This window comes from Apodemus sylvaticus, chromosome 16 (assembly GCF_947179515.1).
Source record: "Apodemus sylvaticus chromosome 16, mApoSyl1.1, whole genome shotgun sequence".
NCBI lineage: Eukaryota > Metazoa > Chordata > Mammalia > Rodentia > Muridae > Apodemus > Apodemus sylvaticus.
Window position 1 is genome coordinate 9,153,234 of NC_067487.1, and position 20,479 is coordinate 9,173,712.

At 43.7% G+C, this 20,479-nt stretch overlaps 1 protein-coding gene across 1 annotated transcript in view; it reads left to right on the forward strand.

Moving 5' to 3' along the window:
* The window catches only part of Adcy2 (adenylate cyclase 2), a 381,296-nt gene that overhangs the window by 321,737 nt on the left and 39,080 nt on the right, over positions 1–20,479 (forward strand). Inside the window, exons 17-18 of the mRNA XM_052159930.1 lie at positions 7,403–7,522; positions 10,740–10,909. Coding sequence (XP_052015890.1) covers positions 7,403–7,522; positions 10,740–10,909 — 290 coding nt within the window. The remainder of the gene's footprint in view (positions 1–7,402; positions 7,523–10,739; positions 10,910–20,479) is intronic.

A 20,479-nucleotide genomic window follows, 5' to 3' on the forward strand; every position in this document is an offset into this window, starting at 1 on the left:
CCCACCAGCAGTGGAGGAGTGTTCCTTTTTCTCCAGATCTTCACCAACACCTGCTGTCTCCTGAGTTTTTAATCTTAGCCATTCTGACTGGTGTGAGGTGAAATCTCAGGGTTGTTTTGATTTGCATTTCCCTAAGTGAATCAAGCCAAGTACAGACAGAAAACTGTTCAAAATGTAGTAGTTTTCTGTCTGTACTTGGCTTGATTCACTTAGCATAATGTCCTCCAGAGTCATGCATGACAGGATCCCCTAAGACTACATAATATCTCTGTGTTATATGCTGCATTTTTCAATACTCATTCATCAATAATAACAAATCAAGATTGTTTCCAAAGATGGCGGTTGTGATAAGTGCTGCAACTAACATGGGATTGAACTGGAAAATGTCTCTTTGATTAGGTCTTTTTGTTTTCTTTGTTTTCCTGCACATTGTAGGAAGTGTATTCTCTATATGACATAGCTGTTCATTTAGTTCATGAGTATATAATTAATGATGAGATAAGTATGCAACTGTATAAAACAAAACCATTTCTTTTTTGTAAAATATTGTTTGACCTTACTCAACCAAGATTTATGAACTACTCTTTTGTAAGAGACTTTAGCTGGGAAACATCAGATTTGAAACTACATGTATCCAATGTAAGGTAACTAATAATAATTGACAAGGAGACAAGTAACAATACTAATAGTAATTGACCAAGTAGACATGTTTGACACACATTTTCCCACCATGACTATGATTCATGTAGAGAGAACAATTTTGCCTTCGGGAAGGGGAAATCTTGTTGTCCTTCTTTCTTTTTTTTTTTTTTTTAATTTTTTTATTCGATATAATTTATTTACATTTCAAATGATTTCCCCTTTTCTAGCCCCCCACTCCCCGAAAGTCCCGTATGCCCCCTTCTCTTCCCCTGTCCTCCCACCCACCCCTTCCCACTTCCCCGTTCTGGTTTTGCCGAATACTGCTTCACTGAGTCTTTCCAGAACCAGGGGCCACTCCTCCTTTCTTCTTGTACCTCATTTGATGTGTGGATTATGTTTTGAGTATTCCAGGTTTCTAGGTTAATATCCACTTATTAGTGAGTGCATACCATGATTCACCTTTTGAGTCTGGGTTACCTCACTTAGTATGATGTTCTCTAGCTCCATCCATTTGCCTAAGAATTTCATGAATTCATTGTTTCTAATGGCTGAATAGTACTCCATTGTGTAGATATACCACATTTTTTGCATCCACTCTTCTGTTGAGGGATACCTGGGTTCTTTCCAGCATCTGGCAATTATAAATAGGGCTGCTATGAACATAGTAGAGCATGTATCCTTATTACATGGTGGGGAATCCTCTGGGTATATGCCCAGGAGTGGTATGGCAGGATCTTCTGGAAGTGAGGTGCCCAGTTTTCAGAGGAACCGCCAGACTGATTTCCAGGGTGGTTGTACCAATTCGTTGTCCTTCTTTCTTAACGTGGAAGATTCCTACTGCCAGTGAGGAGAGAGTACCGGAAGACATGCAAAGTTGGTGGAGAAGAGAGGTGGTGAGTGAGACGTATGGTCCCGTACCACATGCTAAGCAAACTTTGGGAGGACAAGAATGGAGCTGCATCGCTGTCCTGCCTCTTCTGCCCAACCACACAGAGCTGGGAAGCCAGCACTGCTCCACCCTCCCAAGTGGGAGGTGCGCCACGTTTACTGACCCTCCACGGGCTCTTCCATGTGCAGGGTTTCTTGTGGTTACACCAACATGAAATCCTAAAGTGGTTTAAAAACTGACATTGTGTACAAAATGACAGCAGTTGTACCTAGGTAACTATACGACTTTCCCAGGAGTTTGTATTAATCACAGAGAAGGACTTGTGTGGTTGACCCTGCCTGAGATTGTATCTGGATTTACAGAGATAAGCCTCCCATGTGCACTCATCCCTCATAGATTCAGCCTCCTGGCTCTCCTACGCAGCTGGTGCTCAGGAACACCAGGCACCTTGGGAGAGTGAAGAGAACAGCCTGGACAGCAGAGGGTGTCATAGCCAGGTGATGGGCAGTCATAGCCAGGAGATGGGCAGTCATAGCCAGGAGATGGGCAGTCATAGCCAGGAGATGGGCAGTCATAGCCAGGAGATGGGCAGTCATAGCCAGGAGATGGGCAGTCATAGCCAGGAGATGGGCAGTCATAGCCAAGAGATGGGCTCCCCTTCCTTCCTCTCTACCTTCCACTAGAATGCAAGTCAAACCCATTCTCCCTCCACACTGTTACCTGCTCCCCTCGTTGGGTCTGTGTCTGCCTACCTGGCCCTCCTTCCAAATGTCCATCCTGCTTAGCTTCCCACACAAAGCAGTGCCTTTGGGGACGCTCTTTACAAACTCCATGACCCTTTCCTTCCTAAGCTGTCTACTTTTTTGCATTAGCCCAGTGAGGCTGATCCAGGAATGGGCTCACATATCTACAAGAACAGTAGCTCTTGTGTCTGTTGGGGGTTAGTACATATGTGCATGTGTGTGTTTGCTTAAATCACTCGAAGAAATTTAAGTGGTTTTCTGGCAGAAAATTTAATTTGCTAAAAAATCATAGTCAGCTCCTCAGGTTAAAAAAAAATTCCTATGGGGCTTAGGTTCTCATTCTTTAGGACAAGGGACTTTTCTTTTTCTATCTTTAAAGTATAATTATATCACTTTCCCCTCACCTCTCCTCCTCCTTACTCCTTCCGTGTATCCTGGGTATGGAAAGATTTTTTTCTATTTCCTTTTGAAACTATTTATTGTCAGGGATGGAATGATGGCACATTGGCTAAGAGCACTCGTGCCTCTTGCAGAAGACCCAAGTTTAACTTCTCCAACACACATGGCAACTCACAATCATCCATAACTCCATTTCCTGAACATCTGACACCCTCTTCTGTCTTCTGCATGCTCCAGACATGCATGTTGTAATGCATGTACACACACATGGATGAAATACTCAACATGCATAAAATTAAATTAAATTAATCTTTATTAAATGTATTTTTATCGAATAAAATATTACCTAAAGCCCTTGATTTAATCATTTTGCCATGTACAATTCCACGGCATTAATTACACTTGAAAAGCAGCGCAGGCACCTCCGATCTCTGGTCCTCCCTTTCCAGCCCTTGCGCACACCCGCCTTCTTGCCCCTATGGATTTGCCTGTTGTGGATGCTCCAGTGAGTGAAACCGCACACTGATGTCCTTTTGTATCCAGCCTATCTCACAGAGCATGCTGTCTTCACAATTCTTGTTTCCTTAGTGCTGTCATGGCCCTTCGGGAACAAGCAAACTTCCGTTGGCTCTGTCTTCCCAGCCAGGAGCACGCAGCCCCTTTCAGTGGCTTCTCTGGACTCAACCCCCATTGTCCTGCTTACCTGAGATGGGACAGATGTATCCAGGACAATCTGAGAGGGGTGGTGGCTGCGGGTAGCCTCCCTGTGCTGATGGCTATGGGAACGGGCCACAGTACGTAGAGGCTGTACACAGGTTTCACTCACTTGTGGGGTTTCCCAGCCCTGCATTTTAACAGTTCTGAGAATGTCCAGATCAGTTGTATATGAAGTGACCTCAGAGATTTTACCAGGATGACCTAAGCACTCCATATTCATCTACATGATAATAAATATCTCAACAATTATCATTACCCTGTAGTGTTTTTCAAACATAAGGCTTTGGTATCAAAGTACAAATGGCCTTGTTTTCTTCCCCACGAATGTCCAGCAGGCTGTCTAGAGTCACATGTAGAAAAGCTGGATAATTCATATCAATAAATAAATAAATAAATAAATAAATAAATAAATAAGTAAATAAATAAATAAATAAGAGGTCATGAATCTGAAAGAAAGAATGCAGAAGTATATAGGGGTGTTTGGGGAGAAGAAAGGAGGAGAAAGATTTGGTTATATTATAATCTTAAAAAACGAAATAGATAAAGCTGGATACAGAGACTGAGGGCAAGACCATCCAGAGACTGCCCCTCCCAGGGATCCATCCCACATACAGTTACAAAACCCAGACACTATTGTGGATGCCCACAAGTGCTGGCTGACCTGAGCTGGATATAGCTGTCACCTGAGAGGCTCTCCTAGTGCAAGACAAATACAGAGAGGGACACTTTCAGCCAGCCATTGAACTGAGCACAGGGTCCCCAATGGAGGAGCTAGAGAAGGGACCCAAGGAGCTGAAGGGGTTTGCAGCACCATAGGAGGAACCACAATATGAGCCACCCAGTACTCCCAGAGCTCCCAGGGACTAAATTATCAGCCAAAGAGGTAACATGGAGGGACCCATGGCTCCAGACACATAGGCAGCAGAGGATGAACATGTTAGACACCAAAGGGAGGAGAGGCCCTTGGTCCTGGAAACACTTGATGCTGTAGAGTACAGGAATACCAGGACAGGGAAGCAGGGGAGGGTTCATTGGGGAAGGGGAGATGGTTTATTGGATTTTGGGGGGAGGGGAACCAGGAAAGGGGACATTTGAAATGTAAATGAAGAATATATCTAATAAAAAATAAATTGTATAAGCAATGGTGATAATAATAGATGGCAAATAATAAATACATAAAACATTCGTCTCAAAAAAAGGAAAGAAAGGAAGGAAGGAAGGAGGAAGGAAAGAAGGAAGGAAGGAGGAGAAAGGAAGGAAGGAAGGAAGGAAGGAAGGAAGGAAGGAAGGAAGGAAGGAAGGAAGCTGGATAGCCCTGCCATTTTTGGTACCGACACTGGTGATGTCATTACGTGCCAGTCCACCTCATGAAATGAGGAAATGCCAAGAGATCGTTACAGGCAAATCAAGCCTACACTTGTGACTCACGCAGGTGAGAGTTAACAACTCCAAGTTCTAATTCCAAACAGATGACAGCCAAAGGCATCACCAGGCACAAATGGCCATGTGTTCACAGTTAACAGAACTTGGAAAATATGCTTCTAATAGATATGATGATAAATTGCTGGGAAGTATAAAATTTGAAAGAAAAGTCCCACATTCATGGCACTCTTAACACTCAATAAGAGTATCTTCTGGACACTTTAAATTTTACAGTTATTGCCAAGGCTTTAGAAATTAGAGTGCTCCAGCAGAGTCCTCTGGATAATCACTATGTGGACATTGATTCTGTGAGAAGTGAGACGGCATACCATGGAAGAATGGGGAAGAGCGTCTTGCTCCAGGGACACTGTGCTCAGGAACCGTTCTTGCACACAATGATTGGCATCTTCTACTGGTTTTTTTTAAAGACTTATTTTTATTTTATGTGTATGAGTGTCCATGTGTTTCTATGTGTATCACATGTCCATCGACACCAGAAAAGGGTATGAGTTATAGACAGTTAGTCACATGTCCCCAGGCTTGCTGGGAACAAAACCTAAGTCTTCTGCAAGGGCAGCAAGTGCTCTTAACTGCTAAGCTACCTCCAGAGCCCCCACATTTTCTATTGACTTTCAAGTTCATAGCATTGTATTTATGTATAGCATCCAGGCAAGGGCATGGTCTTCATAGAGGCTGTTGCTACCTACGCAGCATGAACTCAGCACTTCTTGGTCTCCCTGGTGATGTGATCAAGAACCTTTGTTAATTATTTTAAAAATCCTGGGTTCCTGAAACTAGACTTAGTAGTATCTCCCCAAGCTAAAAAGACTCCTTCTTTTCTTTCTGTGCTCATCCATGTTTAAATTAATTGCATTTAGGATTGATCAAATCTAAATCTGTGGTGTTTTACAGCATGGTATGTGTCAAGTAATCTTTTCATTCAGTTTTCTTCCTGAGATAACTTTTCCAAAAAAATTAGCAGAATTATAGATCAAATAGAGATCATGTATTTTGACACAAGTTATTTAGCAGAAGATAAAGATATCTATGTTTCATTAATGTTTAAATATGTTTTATTTATAATTGATAAAAACATTATATCAAGCATCATTGTTGGAGGAAAAAAGACATGCCACCCAAACTATCATAAACATTTTTCCTTTCTACTTGAGTAAACTGATCTAGATAGTTGACAACTGTACCATCCAAGAATATAAAGTGGTAAACAAAAGCAACTGTGAAAAAATACAGGAAAGTCTTACATTTCAACCTCGAATGTGAATGCTTAGCCCTATACTGAACACGCAACCAAGATTTACAGATTAATTTCTTCCTATAAAGAGAAGCTCTTTCTAGTTTATCTTTCTAGAATATGTCTAATATTCCCAGTCACATGGCAGAAAACTGATCAGTGGTCACGGAGGCAGTCTATGCAACAGCTTGTCTAGGAGAAAGGGGGTTGGTTTTTATCCTGCCTTTCTTTTTTTTATTAGATATATCCTTTATTTACATTTCAAATTATTTCCCCCTTTCCTGGTCCCTCCCCCTGAAAAATCCCATAAGCCATCTCCCTTCCCCCTGTTCCCCAATTAACCCTCTCCCACTTCCCTGTCCTGGTATTCCCCCACACTGCTGAATCGAGCCTTCCCAGGTCCAAGGGCCACTCCTCCCTTTGATGTCCAACAAGGCCATCCTCTGCTGCCAATGTGTCTGGAGCCATGAGTAACACCATGTGCACTCTCTGGTTGTTGTTTTTGTTCCTGGGAGCTCTGGGGGTACTGGGTGGCTCATATCCTTGTTCCTCCTGTGGTGCTGCAAACCCCTTCAGCTCCTTGGGTCCTTTCTCTAGCTCCCCATTGGGGACCCTGTGCTCAGTTCAATGGCTGGCTCAGAGTGTCCCCCTCTGTATTATTATCCTGCTTTTCAAATAGGTCGGCCCTTTGCTTCTAGATGCAGATCTGAATGCTCACTGCTAATCCTACCCACCTTTGGAAAATCTCAAGTTTGTGGCCTCTTACCTACCATCTGAGAAGACAAATGCTCACAAATAATGTATGTAAATGTGGCTATATGCAAATAAAGCTACTGTATCCAAATGCGATGAATGCAAATGAAGTGGTTGTATGCAAATACAGCTGTGGGCAAATGTGGCTATAGGCAACTGCCTTTTTTCAGTCTATTGATTCACTGAATGTTTGAACCCAGATGGCAAAGACTGAAGTCAGTTCTGGCATGTCTCTCTGATTCTGTGAGGGAGGGTGGGATATCTGTGTATGTGGTGATACTAGCTTAGCATCCCTTCCCGTGTGCGCATCTTAACATTTGATTTAGTTGCTCCTGTTTTCATCAACGGCAGTCTTGAAGCCCTAGAGTTTCCGTACTGAAGGAGTTCTGTAATGGTTACATACTTACAGTCTAGAACATCCCACAGGGTCAAGAAGAAGCTGAGCGCTGTCACACTGGCAGCGTAGAGACCAGGACTGTTCACTGACTGAACAGAAGAACAGCCTTTGCTAAATGCTGTTCTCTCCTGCTACGAATTTCATCTGATCTCTAATAATTCACTGAAAATTACACATTTCTCTTTCAGTTTTTCCTGAGCAACTCTGAGGAGACAACCCTTCCGACTGCCAATACATCAAATACAAACGTGTCTGACCCAGATAACCAGGCAGCGAATCTTCATGCACGAAACTTGTTTTTCCTTCCGGTAAGAAAGTTGCACCCAATGGTGCTTTGCTGTTTGCCTAGAGATACGGTCATTTGCCTCGGCCAACACCTCATTTAGTCTTTCATCCCAACAGGGAGTCCTCAGAAAGCAGACTCTGTCAAGGAGCCCTGCACTGGCAGGTCCCACCTATGTATAAACCACATGGGCAGATAGAAAGGCCAGAAGACCTGGAAAGTACCATGGTTTTTGTCTTATCAGATTCACCCATGGGAGACAGGGAAACTATTTGGGCATGTTTGCAAGACTGCATATCTCTAAACCCATATTATAGGAAGTTTACGAATGAAGAAAATGGGGAAGGTCAAGGAAAGAAGGTCCCAGTTACTACTGGCCAGGACGTAACTCTCCTTAATAGTAACTTTAATAATTATAAAAATCACAGTAATAACAAATTAGTTTCTCAAAATATTAGTGTTTTAAATATAAAAACACATGAATTCCTTACACTGAAAGCTTAAGTATGTGAGTTCATTTTAAAGATTGAACAGTTTATTCACAAAGGCTTTTGGTCCAAGCATATACATAATAAGAGAGAAAAACTAAAAGTGGAAAAAAATTTAAATTCATTTCCTTATAACCACACAGTAGAATTAAACTCAGCCTTTAAATGAGATATTTAAAAAAATTCAGTGAGGCTAGAGAGATGACTCAGTAGTTAAGAGCACTAACTGCATTTCCAGAAGTCCTGAGTTCTATTCCCAGCAACTATATGGTGGTTTACAACCATCTTTTGGGGGGGGGGGGGAGGAGGGATTTGGTTTTTTCAAGACAGGGTTTCTCTGTATAGCCCTGGCTGCCCTGGAACTCACTCTGGAGACCAGGTTGGCCTTGAACTCAGAAATCCACCTGCCTCTGCCTCCCAGAGTGCTAGGATTACAGGCATGTGCCACCACTGCCCGGCCTGGCTCACAGCCATCTATAATGGAATGCAATGCCCTCTTCTGGTATGTATGGTGTACTCACATATATAAAATAAATGAATAAATCTTTTTAAAAATCTGGTTAAAAAACATTCCATAACATATATTCATAGTAAGTTACTAAAAGGTATTATTTAAAGTTATCTCAAGAAATAGGAAGACAGTTTCTTAAAATAATACCTGTTGTAAATTATGTAGGAAGCACGGAAAGTCACAGAGTTGGTTGTTAGTATCAGATGACTGTGGATACTGGGGACCATTAGGCACTCTTATTTTTATGTGTTTTGTTTTGTATACTTCTAATTTTAACATCACGCGTTTCTGGCTGATAACGTTCATAAAACAACAATAAAACCCTTTTAAAATGACCACTTATGAAGGCTGCCAGTCTTAATTTTAGTACCCCTATAACAAAAGCATAAATTTTATGTAGCATTGAGCCAGGCACTGTCTTGAACTGTGTTGTTGTATATGGTCGCCACGGAAAGTCTCTGTGTGTTGTATATAATCTCCCCGAGAGTTCTCTGTGTTGGTGCATTTACTCTCCCTGTGAGTCCACTGAGGAGGTTACCCTTTTTTCCAGCACTCCTTTGAGTGGCAGAAGGAAGGTGTAGGACTTCCTTCCTTGTTGAAATGAGCTACTGTAGGAATCAGATAAGCCGGAAACCCCAGGTAGGCACCGCCATACTCAGCTCTTAGGTCGGCCTCCCAGGGCTGAAGAGCAAGCAGCTTGGGGTCCCTGTATTACCTGAGCAAGGGACCACCAGGCCGCAACTCAGCACCTCATGGGCTCTTCCTGGAAAGACCTGGTTTTCATTTTGCTGTGTTCACTTGATTTCTAATCTATTATGCTTTCATACTTTTGTGAACAATAACAAAGGTAGATCCCCAAAACTAAAAGGAAATGATTAAAAACAAGCATGCATGTGAGCCCATATTCTGTTAGTTTTAAATGAAACAAATTAATTCTATGAAATTGCTATCAATGTTCTGTTCAGGTCTCCTAGGGCTCATCACAGAATTGTTAGTCAGCCAACGGGCTAGCCTAGGCAAGAAATGCAAAAGTGTATTGTATTATGAGTCCTCAAAAGGCCCCTAAGGCTTTCTTGACTACCTACCTAAGATATAATCAGTGCTGATTTTAAGGAACCCGCTGTAAGGAGAGGATGACTTAGCTACTTGAGTGTTGACGTTTCTCTTATGTCTTTTCTCCACACTGGCCTGAATAAGCCTATCATGGCCCTCTGTCCTTTTCTGTTTTCTGTGGTGGTCAGAGCAATCACTGATGAGTACTTACAACACTCCTGGTCTCACAAGATGGATGCCACCATAGGCGGAGAGTGGCTGCCTACCACCCATGCAAGGAAAACTGTCATTTCTGCTAGGGCAATCCAGTTGTATCACTGGGATGGAATTTCTGTCTCCTTTGAAAACAGGGATGTGAGATTCAAGTTCTCTGCAGTAAAGCATTTGCCCAATGCCTGCACAATGCCTCCACACAATTGAGCCCCCCTCCCCCGTTACAAAGCAGAACCTTGTTCTGTGGCCTCTATGACTTGTCACCTCGTGGGGATGGCCGAGCTGAGGCATGAGTTCACAAGTGGTGCATCACTGGGAGTGGTACATCACTTCAAGGAAATCACAACCAGATGCCTATGAACCCGTCCAGTCCACTGAGAAGCTTGCTCTTTCTGCCACGCTCTTTCCACCCTGGGAATGCTGGAATAGAAATCTAGCTCCAGATTCATAGAATCTCCATGATGCAGCAGCAGAAAACATACAGAAAGGTTGACTTCTCCCTTTGGCAAGTCTGTCTTGGCTGTAGGGCTTGGACTCTGTACTCCCTGCACCTGTTCTTTGTAGTCATCTATAAGAATGGTATAATGACCTTCACTGTACAGTGATGATGTCACTAGTCAAAATTCACTGCATTGATAGTGATGAAGGTACGGCTGAATCCAGGGCTCTCCGATGCTTGCTACGTGTGGTAGACAGAGAGGAGATGGTCAAGGAAGTAGGTGGGCCTACCGTTTCCTGTGGGCTGAGATGCTGTGTGCCAGTGTCCTGCACCCCACGTTTCTCATGAAGCAAACACACTTAGACACCAAGTATCATATCAGAAGTGGAGATGTGCACCTGCCTCCTCGGCCAGCTTTCACGTTGACCATACTTGTTGGATGGTGTTCCCAAATTGAACTGTTTAGGGTTTCCTAGCAATCTTAATGGATCCTTAGCAATCCTAAGACTTCTCTTTCCATCCTATTTTCCTTTCCCAGTATTTCATATACAGCTGCATCCTGGGCTTGATCTCCTGCTCCGTTTTCCTGAGGGTGAACTACGAGTTGAAAATGTTAATCATGATGGTGGCACTCGTGGGCTACAACACCATTCTGCTCCACACCCATGCCCACGTCCTGGATGCATACAGCCAGGTCCTGTTTAAGAGGTGAGTTGACCCCACCCTGTGTCTGGTTATCTTTACCTCATTTATAGCGGTTTTGATCCTACAGTCAGTGAAAATTATCGAAGTTTCTGCTGTTGGTAATCTCGGTGAGAGTTTCTTTGAAATGATGGCTCAAGAAGGTGAGATGGGTTTTCATTGTTGATGACTTAGACTATGTGTTGATAATGCGTGTAGAGAGACTGGCATACTTTAGAGAGAGGATCTGTATAATTTGAGTCTTCTTCCTTGTCTGTCCATCCTGTGCCCCATCCTCCCTCCCCTGCCTCTCTCCGCCTAGGCTAGACTTGAGATCCTGTGCTAAAATGATGCTCACCCTTTAGCCGTTCCAGTGGCTAGCACAGCAGAACTGATAGGTAGCATCAGGAGCCCTCTGGAGGGCCCTGCCTTGGCCCTATTAACATTTTGCCCTAAGCCGTTCTCTGCTGCAGGGTTGTACAAAATATATATATATATATATATATATATATATATATATATATATATATATATGATAGGGTGTTTAATGACATTTCATTGTCTCCATCTCTCTACCCACCAGTCACAATCATTCCACAGAAGCTCACCACAATCAAACATATACCCAGAAGTCACCAGATCTCCCAAGGAGACAGATCTGAAGGCAAAATGTCATCCAGTTCAGAAGAAAAAGTACCAAAGAGAATAAGTAGTTATTTTCACAAGTTATGGAGTAAAGATTCTTTGTAGAATCCCCCTAAATACCACTGTGTAGAGGGAAAAGTTCAAACCAAGAAACGTTTTTGGCTCTGTGTAAAATCTGACTCCCAAGACAAACACAATCCTGTTGACTTTTCCAGCCTCAGGACCAGATGCAGAAAAATATCCTATCAGAAAGCTCTTATCACTGCTATCACACACAAGCATCTATTGGTTGATGAAGTCATGTTTAGGAAAATTTTCTGTTATCAAATTGCTTCCAGAAGCTTCTAAACTCGAAAAAGAACATTTTAATTATCACATTAGCCATTTCACATCTCAAAAGCAAATTGTGCCCATCAAGCACTGGTTTATACCAGGGATTACCTATAAATTCTTTGCCTTTCTCTCAATATCATTTCCCTATTTTTTTCAGGACCGGAAGGTCTAAACCAGGCCTTGTACATTCCCTGCAAGTGCTCTACCACTGAGCTGTATTTCCCATTCTTTCTATCCTGTCCATTTTTTAATATTGAGAGTCCTCAAATACATGCATAGAAATGTTGACCCAGAAAGATGGTTCTGTCGATACTGTGTAGCCACTTCTCCACGTGCACAACATGGCCACCTCACCAGACATTTCTTCTCAGTACAAATGCTTTCACAAATGTGGTGGCAGCTGTCCTCATCACCTAATTTAATTCTCACCCTTCTCCATGCTGTGAAGCCCGATAATCTGTAAGCAAGCTGAGGGCATAAAGTTGGAGAAATGCATAACTGTATTAACAGAATGTTATTATTCCTTAGCCAAGATGAGAATGAAACCACAAGTTAATTTTCCTATAAATTCTTAAAATCCCCAGCGAAGCATGCTTTATTATATCCCTACCATATCCAATGAGCCTGCATTGCTTTCCTAAATAAATGCAGCATTGCTGATTTTTGCATACAGCTGATGGGCCTATTAAATTTTCCTCTATTAAATTCAAAGTGCTGAGATACATTATACATTTGAAGCAAAAGGGAAAATCAGATTATAAAGCTTTTGATGGGGACATTATTGTTCCTGGGGATGGAATAAGTCCATGAAGGGACACAATCTTCAAGAGGTCCCAGCAGTGACATGGTGGCTGCTAGGTACTTAAGCTAAGTACCTAGCCCTCTTTGCCCTACTTAAGACTTGCTTTGGAATTCCAGTGACTTCACCCCTACAGGAATGACTGGTGGATGCCAGCATCCTCTTCGGGGGCATTGCCCACTGCCCATCTCAGAACTCCTTCAGAAGGATCTGGCCCTTCTCCAGCAGACACCTGTAATATCTGGGGCACCTACTTCACCCCCCAAAGACATTTCTCTGCTGAAGGAGAAGTGCTAGAAACAGAACAGAAGAACAAACTGCTATCAGCTTAACAATGTCCTCTAACACCTGAGGGAACCCCAAATAAAAGGCACTAAGAGTAGTTCAGTGTCGTTCCAACATCTCTAACTCACCCCAACATTCTTGCTTCTCAGTATCCTGAGCTTCCAGATCTCCCCGCACTTTGCCTAGTGTGTAGATACTGGTAGGATAGGATAGGATAGATAGGATAGATAGGATAGGATAGGATAGATAGGATGGGATAGATAGGATAGGATAGAATAGGATAGGATAGGATAGATAGGATAGGATAGATAGGATAGGATAGGATAGATAGGATAGGATAGAATAGGATAGGATAGATAGGATAGGATAGGATAGATAGGATAGGATAGGATAGATAGGATAGGATAGGATAGATAGGATAGGATAGGATAGATAGGATAGGATAGGATAGATAGGATAGGATAGGATAGGATAGGATAGGATAGGATAGGATAGGATAGGATAGATAGGATAGGATAGGATAGATAGGATAGGATAGGATAGATAGGATAGGATAGATAGGATAGGATAGATAGGATAGGATAGGATAGATAGGATAGGATAGGATAGATAGGATAGGATAGATAGGATAGGATAGATAGGATAGGATAGGATAGGATAGGATAGGATAGGATAGATAGGATAGGATAGGATAGATAGGATAGGATAGGATAGATAGGATAGGATAGGATAGGATAGATAGGATAGGATAGATAGGATAGGATAGGATAGGATAGGATAGGATAGGATAGGATAGGATAGATAGGATAGGATAGGATAGGATAGGATAGGATAGGATAGGATAGATAGGATAGGATAGATGGATAGGATAGGATAGGATAGGATAGGATAGGATAGGATAGGATAGGATAGGATAGATAGGATAGTTATTGGTGCTGATGTGAGAGGGGGGGGCGTATTTGCAAGTATGCTGTCTAGTCCTGCTGCCTGGAGAGTGAGCATCTTCTGATCCCAGCACACGAATGCCCTTCCAGGAGGGAACTGGCTCAGAGATGAGCAGGCAAGGCAGGCCGTGTGCAGGGGCCAATGTGCCGCTGCAGTCCACCCGGCTGCATCCCTTTCTAATCCTGTCTTAGGCATCATATCCTCATCCCACCCTCACTCCAGATTTGCTTGCACACACTGGCTTGCCACCACAGCTCGGCTATGAGATCCAGCACCCTTCCCCTCCAGCAAGGCCTCTGGGCTTGCTCTTCACGGAGTGTTTCCATGGGTCTCACTCCCGTTCCGGCCTTCATCTGAAGGCACGCCAAAATACACAATAAGTCCTGGCATGTTTCCGTCCTGGAAATAAAGATTGATATCCTCAATAAACTGGACACAGACTTTTATTTATTGTCCTCTCTCTGTGTCTCTCTGTCTCTGTCAGTCTCTCTGTCTCTCTGTCTCTCTCTCTCTCTCTGAAACACACACAGAGACAGACAGACAGACAGACAATCTTGTGGGCTTTAATTCTCTCAAATCAAGCAAAACAGACCCAGGAACCCTGCTGTGCCTACAACAGTGCCTGACACATTCTTGGTGCTTAATAAATGAAATACAATCTGGATGCATTCCAAACAATACCAAGCCTACAAACACTGGTAATGATGAAGGCTCCCCTCACCTACCTCCTGCCTCTGCAGCTCCTCAAGGTCAGGTCACTCAAAAAAGAGCGTGGAGAAAGGCCATCTCTATTTAAAGATACTGCCAACAAATGAATGCAGTTTGCATGGTGTGTGGCCAACCAGAGTGGTTCATCATGGCTTGGTGAGTAGCCTTTCCTAAGCCAAATTTGATATTGATCATGATAAATATAGTACAAAGCCAAGGTCTGTACAAGACAGCCCAAACTGATGGAGCCTTCCCCCTCTTCTTCTGAGTTCTCTTTTTCCAAGAAAATAGAAGTCTGCAACAGAGAAGCTTCAGATGATTGAATAATTCATAAAATGACATCAAAAGTGTCATTACCAATTCATGAATGCAGCAAGATCTTTCAGAAGGAAAGTGAGACTGCATGGGGTGCGAGCACTGTTAACAATCCATTGTGGCGGATCACTGTCATCCCGTCATCCCTGCACGGGCAACATGTGCTCCTTCTGTATCACCTCGTGGTGAAGGATGTGTTTGGAAGGTGCAGAAGGAGTTGTTCCCGCATCTCTGAGTCTATTCAACAGCCCTACATGCTGTCTGTGAGGATGTAGTCATACCAGTTCCTAAACAAGGACCTGGGCACTCTCTCCGACAGCTCTTAGCCGTTGCTGCTGGACCACTAAGCATTCGTTCTTCAAGATGATGTTAAGGGCAGTGTCAGCAGAGGGAAGTGCTTTTGCCTCTGCACTTCCCATGATGCAGTCTGACTGCAGAATCTACAAAGTACCATCGGGTCTCTTAAGAGCATCTTCTCTTGAAGATTGACAAGTCTCAAGATGCAAGAGTTATGGTTCATGTGATGCGCACCAGGCATTAGGTAACCCTCTGGAAGGCCAGACGTGTCTCTTTATTTTTGAAGAGGCAAGAACGATGAGGAGTTCCAAGAGAGGAGCCATGAGGGAGTTCTGTACACTCAGCCACTGCAGCAGAGAGTGGAGTAAAATAAATGCTTTGCAGGTGGCACAGCACATGAATGCATAATCAGCAGACACATCCAGAGCTTAGCATCTTCCATAACTTTGGGCTGTGATGTCTAGTAAGTTCACCTTCCCAACTTCAGCCTCAGAAACTTTTCCCAGATACTGGTGGGGGCTCCAAGCAGGAAGCATCACTAAGAGGCAAGAGTCCAGACCCTCCAGGTGCAATGTCTCTGTTTCCCTCATCTTTCCTGCATCTCTTGAGAACCTCAATGTCTACAGGTTGTCAAACTGTGATATATTTTGTTCATCTTGTGATCAGGGAATGCTGAACTAGTTGTCAGTTGAGAGAAAGAATTGAGGACTTCAGTACAGAAGAGCAAGAAGGGAGACCCACACATCTACCCCCTCTGTAGATAGTGATGGATATTCAAAACACCTGGAATCTATTGAAGGTCATCTTTCTTTTCATTGGAATGTATTCTAATTATCCATTCTCTCATAATATGTCAAAGTTAATTTTGCAATTGTTTTAAATTACTTTGAGATTTGATATCTCAACCTCCCCAGTCTTGCCTATTTCTCTGTAATCTTCCAAAGGTAAGAAGCATCCGCTGTGCTATCCCATGCCCTCCATCAGCAGTGTTGGGAGGAAAACCTAGCTGTCCAAACTCTGCCACACCTTCCGTCTGTAGGATGAGACCATCTTCTTATACCTGAAGCATATCACATCTTGTTTGGACTGACCTGGAAAAACATTCTATTTTTTAAGCTTGTTTTGTTTGAGTGAAGGATAGGGAACTACGCCTGTTCCCACAGATTCTATAGAAGAGAATTCCCTGAGGGTCCGTGCTTCAGATTGGATGCTGAGTCTGTGCACAGCCCACGGCATCAGATCCCATTGCATGCATCTGCATTCCACTCAGCATGCAGTCTCTACACAGAGAACCCAGAGCTGCACTAACTGGGGCGCATCATTATCTCCAGAACCCTGCACTGCCAGCGCCTCTGCAGCCAAGATTTTATCACTTCTGAACTGTAGCCACCTTCATGACACTCTCCAAGCATGCCTTAATACCTCAGTACAGTTAGTGGTGGTATAGTATTTTGTTACTCTGAAAGGTTCTCAAGTCTTAAGCCACCTGTCTCTGGATAACATAAGGACTGTGACTTGGCACCACTTACAGGGAATGCTGCAGCCCTCCATGAACTGTTGTCATCAAGCCCCCTACCAGCCATTGTTTCACTTAGATAAAGTCACTGGGGACTCAGAATGAGGAGTAGCATCCAACGAGGGCAGTCATGGTCATACATAGCCAATACACCACCTCCCTGAGACAGCCGGCCAACACTGTGAAGGACCATTGTGTCCATCTTCTGTAACCATCCAGCAATCACGGGCAAACTGGGTTTACCTGAAAGGGAGGCTGGAATTAAGGGGGCAGGGGGGGGCGAGAGAAGAATGGAGCCAAGGCAAAAGTTCTGCTCAAGGCTCAAAGTTTAATTTTCAGTTCTGTGTTTATATAGGTAAAGACCCAGCCTTAGGTTCAGCTGGGTTCTTGTTTCAAAACAAGTGTCAGCAGGCAGTCTTGTTTTTGCAGGAATACTGTGGGTGTGGTAAACAGGAGACTCCACTCCAGGTGGGCTAGGCAACTGTGGAAAAACAAGGCCGGATTAGCCCGCTCAAGGCTGGGGGGGGGGGGGGTGGTGCATTTACAATCTTCCAGTTCCCCATCCCTCACATCCAGATGACATGAAGCCTCTCTGACTGATGGCACGGGCTGTCCCTTTTGTCATTTGAGTCCAGCATGTTTTCTCGGCTGCTTTTTTCCATTTAGCTCTGGGTAGCATTGACTTCTGACCCCATCACTTGCTTCATGGCCTGTGCTGGGCGAGAGACAGTGAGAAGATTCACCCTCATGACATCAATGTGAGAACCTTTTATTTCTGCCTAATGTGGCATTAAAACTTCCTGAGGACTCAAAAAGCCGTTTGTTACCAAAGCCAGGTAGATATGACCTAATGCAGTGCTATAGGAAAGAGAGAGGCAGTAGACCAGATGCCAAACGGTAAATCAGCTGGGAGCCCTGAATACTGTATGGGTAGGTGATAAGCAGAGGCATTATCTCTTTGCCACTGATGATGATGATTTCTGTGTGTGTGTGTGTGTGTGTGTGTGGTGTGGTGTGTGTGTGCATGCATGCATACATGAGTGTGTGTTGCTGGACAGAAATGTAGGACCTTGCAGTTGTTGAACTGTTTACCACTGAGCCCACTGGCCTCTTTTTTATAGGCTCCTGATCAGGGCCCTAGGGAGAAGACCTCTGAGTTATCCCAGACACCACTGACCTGAGAATACATTATCTCAGCTTGTGTGTAGTTCATAGCACAACAGAAATTGGGTTCCTTAGAAGTATTTTTTAAATAGACTATATCATCTGGGGAAAATGACGTATTTTTTATTCTTATGTGAAGAGTAGTTCACGTGTATATATGTATGTATGTCTCTTGTATGTACCTAGTACCTGTGGAAGCTAGAAGAGAGTATCAGAAAGATCTTTGTGAGCTGCTATGTGGGTGCCAGGAACATACGTAAGGTCGTCTGCAAGAGCAATGCATGCTCTGGACTGCTGAGCCATCTCTCTAGCTCCTCAGATAAGAAATTTTTAGAAGTAATGATGTTAAGTAGTTTCTCAGGGAAACCCTTCTCTGCCTCTGTGCCTGAGCCAGGCTCCTAATGTCCCTAACACTCAAAGGTCACAAAGACCAGCCTGAGACAGTGGTTCTGTAGTTGTGTCTCAGCTGAATGAAAATCAAAGACAAGGACTCTTCTGCAGTGGGAGCAACCTTTGTTAAGTAGAATTACAGAAAAATGAGGAATCAATGGGAAGTGAGAGGAATTTCCCAGAGTGCCAAGAAAGGAAAAGACATTGAACTCCTTGATCTGTGAATTTGATACCCACCCAGATAGGGGTCGCTAAAACCTGTGTCTACCCACCTGTGATTTGTACTTTCTTAATGGTTTCCTGTCAACTATCTGCCAGTCACGTGACCAGTGTCACTGCCCCCAACCTTATCGGTGTCTTAATGCTGCCAGATGTACCAGGTCCCTTTGTTCTCATACATACATGATAAACTCGTTGCTGTGCCATGTCAGAGAGTTAACACCAAGATGTAGCCACAGTCTTTCCTGGTAGCCTCAAATCCTTGTCTATGGGGCAGCCTCATAGGCAGGAGCTTCTGGCTAGAACTAGCTTTACAATTTAGTCTGTTACAATTAGTTGCATTAGAAGATAGAATATAAAGACAGCCTTACAGATGCCGTCAAGGATTTCTAGTGGGAGTGCATAGTCAGCTGTGGTCACACACCCACAGCCATATCCCCCCATCAGCTTCCAGCCCCTGTCATGTCAACCCTTAATCTTCCCTGTAACCCCCACCTCTCTCTTTTCAGTACAACATCTAGATGCAGCTTCAGTCTTCAGCAAGGACACCTTTCTCTGACTACGCAGGCAGCATCTCCTGCATCTGTGAGATAATCTGTGTGTCCATATATCCAGATGACTTTTTCTCCCCAGAGTAATGAGTGTCCTACATACCTCATCAGAGCTGTTTACCTTCAGGACAGAGACTGGTTCACGGAGGGTCTCCTCTATCTCTCTCACTCAACTTACGAGGGCATTTTGTTCATTTCGATTCCTGAATTCCGAGGGTCAGAATGATTGCTAATTAGCAGCTTCAGGCAGATGCTCATATAGATGCATATTAGTATATGACTTCAGGCATGTGTGGGCCCAAGTCCCCAGTGTCTACTTCTGGGTAGAAAGAAAGCACACATCACCATTAGAAATTAGAAATTTCCATTAGAAATCTCTGTTGGAAATGGTACCGGCTACACTGGCTACATCTTCTGGCTTCACAATTCAGTATTGTTGCTATCTGACAACCTACCACCAAACTAGAAGAGATCAAAAAGGTTTTATCTTCATGGTGTCATGGTGTGTGTGTGTGTGTGTGTGAGAGAGAGAGAGAGAGAGAGAGAGAGAGAGAGACAGAGAGACAGAGAGACAGAGAAAGGTGGAACAGAGAACAAATGAGCTCAGAGAGTTTGAACTATCATTTTATGTAAATCACTGAACCCATTCAATGATTCAAATTATGACACCACCCCCACAAAGATACATCGAAATTTTGTTTCAAGGACCTCATAATGTAAGCTTATGATAAAATAGGACAGCCAAGGATAAAATAAAATTAAAATGAGCTCAAACAAGAGGAAGGTGGCCTCTAGCCCAGAATGACTGTAGTCCTCTTAGATCACATGTGAAGAGACAGACGCACAAGAGCTTAAGGTCTTGTGCACCCAGGGATGGTGAAGTCAGATTCCAGAGTGACAACACACACCGTCAGGTCAGAGCACACCGAAGGTGGCCAGCAAGCTGCCAGGAGCTGGAAAGAGAGGAGGAAGAGCCTGGCTTTCAGAGGAGTGCGGCTCCAGAGTCAGCTTGGCGTCATGTTCAAAGCCTCTGCAAGAATGCATTTCTGTGGTTTGGAGCCGCTCAGCGATGGCGCCTGTGCTGCAGCTGGAGCAGGGAGGACTGGACTGTCGGGAGTCTATCCAGGACTTTATTTTCTCTACGCCCTTCCTGCCCACCCTGTCTACACGCTCTTGAAGAGCAGAGTAACCCAAGAATGGATCTCTATGTGATTTCAGATTTCGGCGTCATCTGTCCGCGGAGGTTCTGTCATGAGGAGAGTCAACAATACCCTCTGGCAGTCCTTTCTGCTTACTCAATAAAAGATGTGTTTGGGAGAACATTTTGAGAAAATTCAGTTCTTCCCCAATAGATGGGGAATTTCACAGCAGAAAAGGGCTTCCACTTGCTGGTGCACAGTGTTCTCCAGGCCCTCTGGATACTGCTTTTT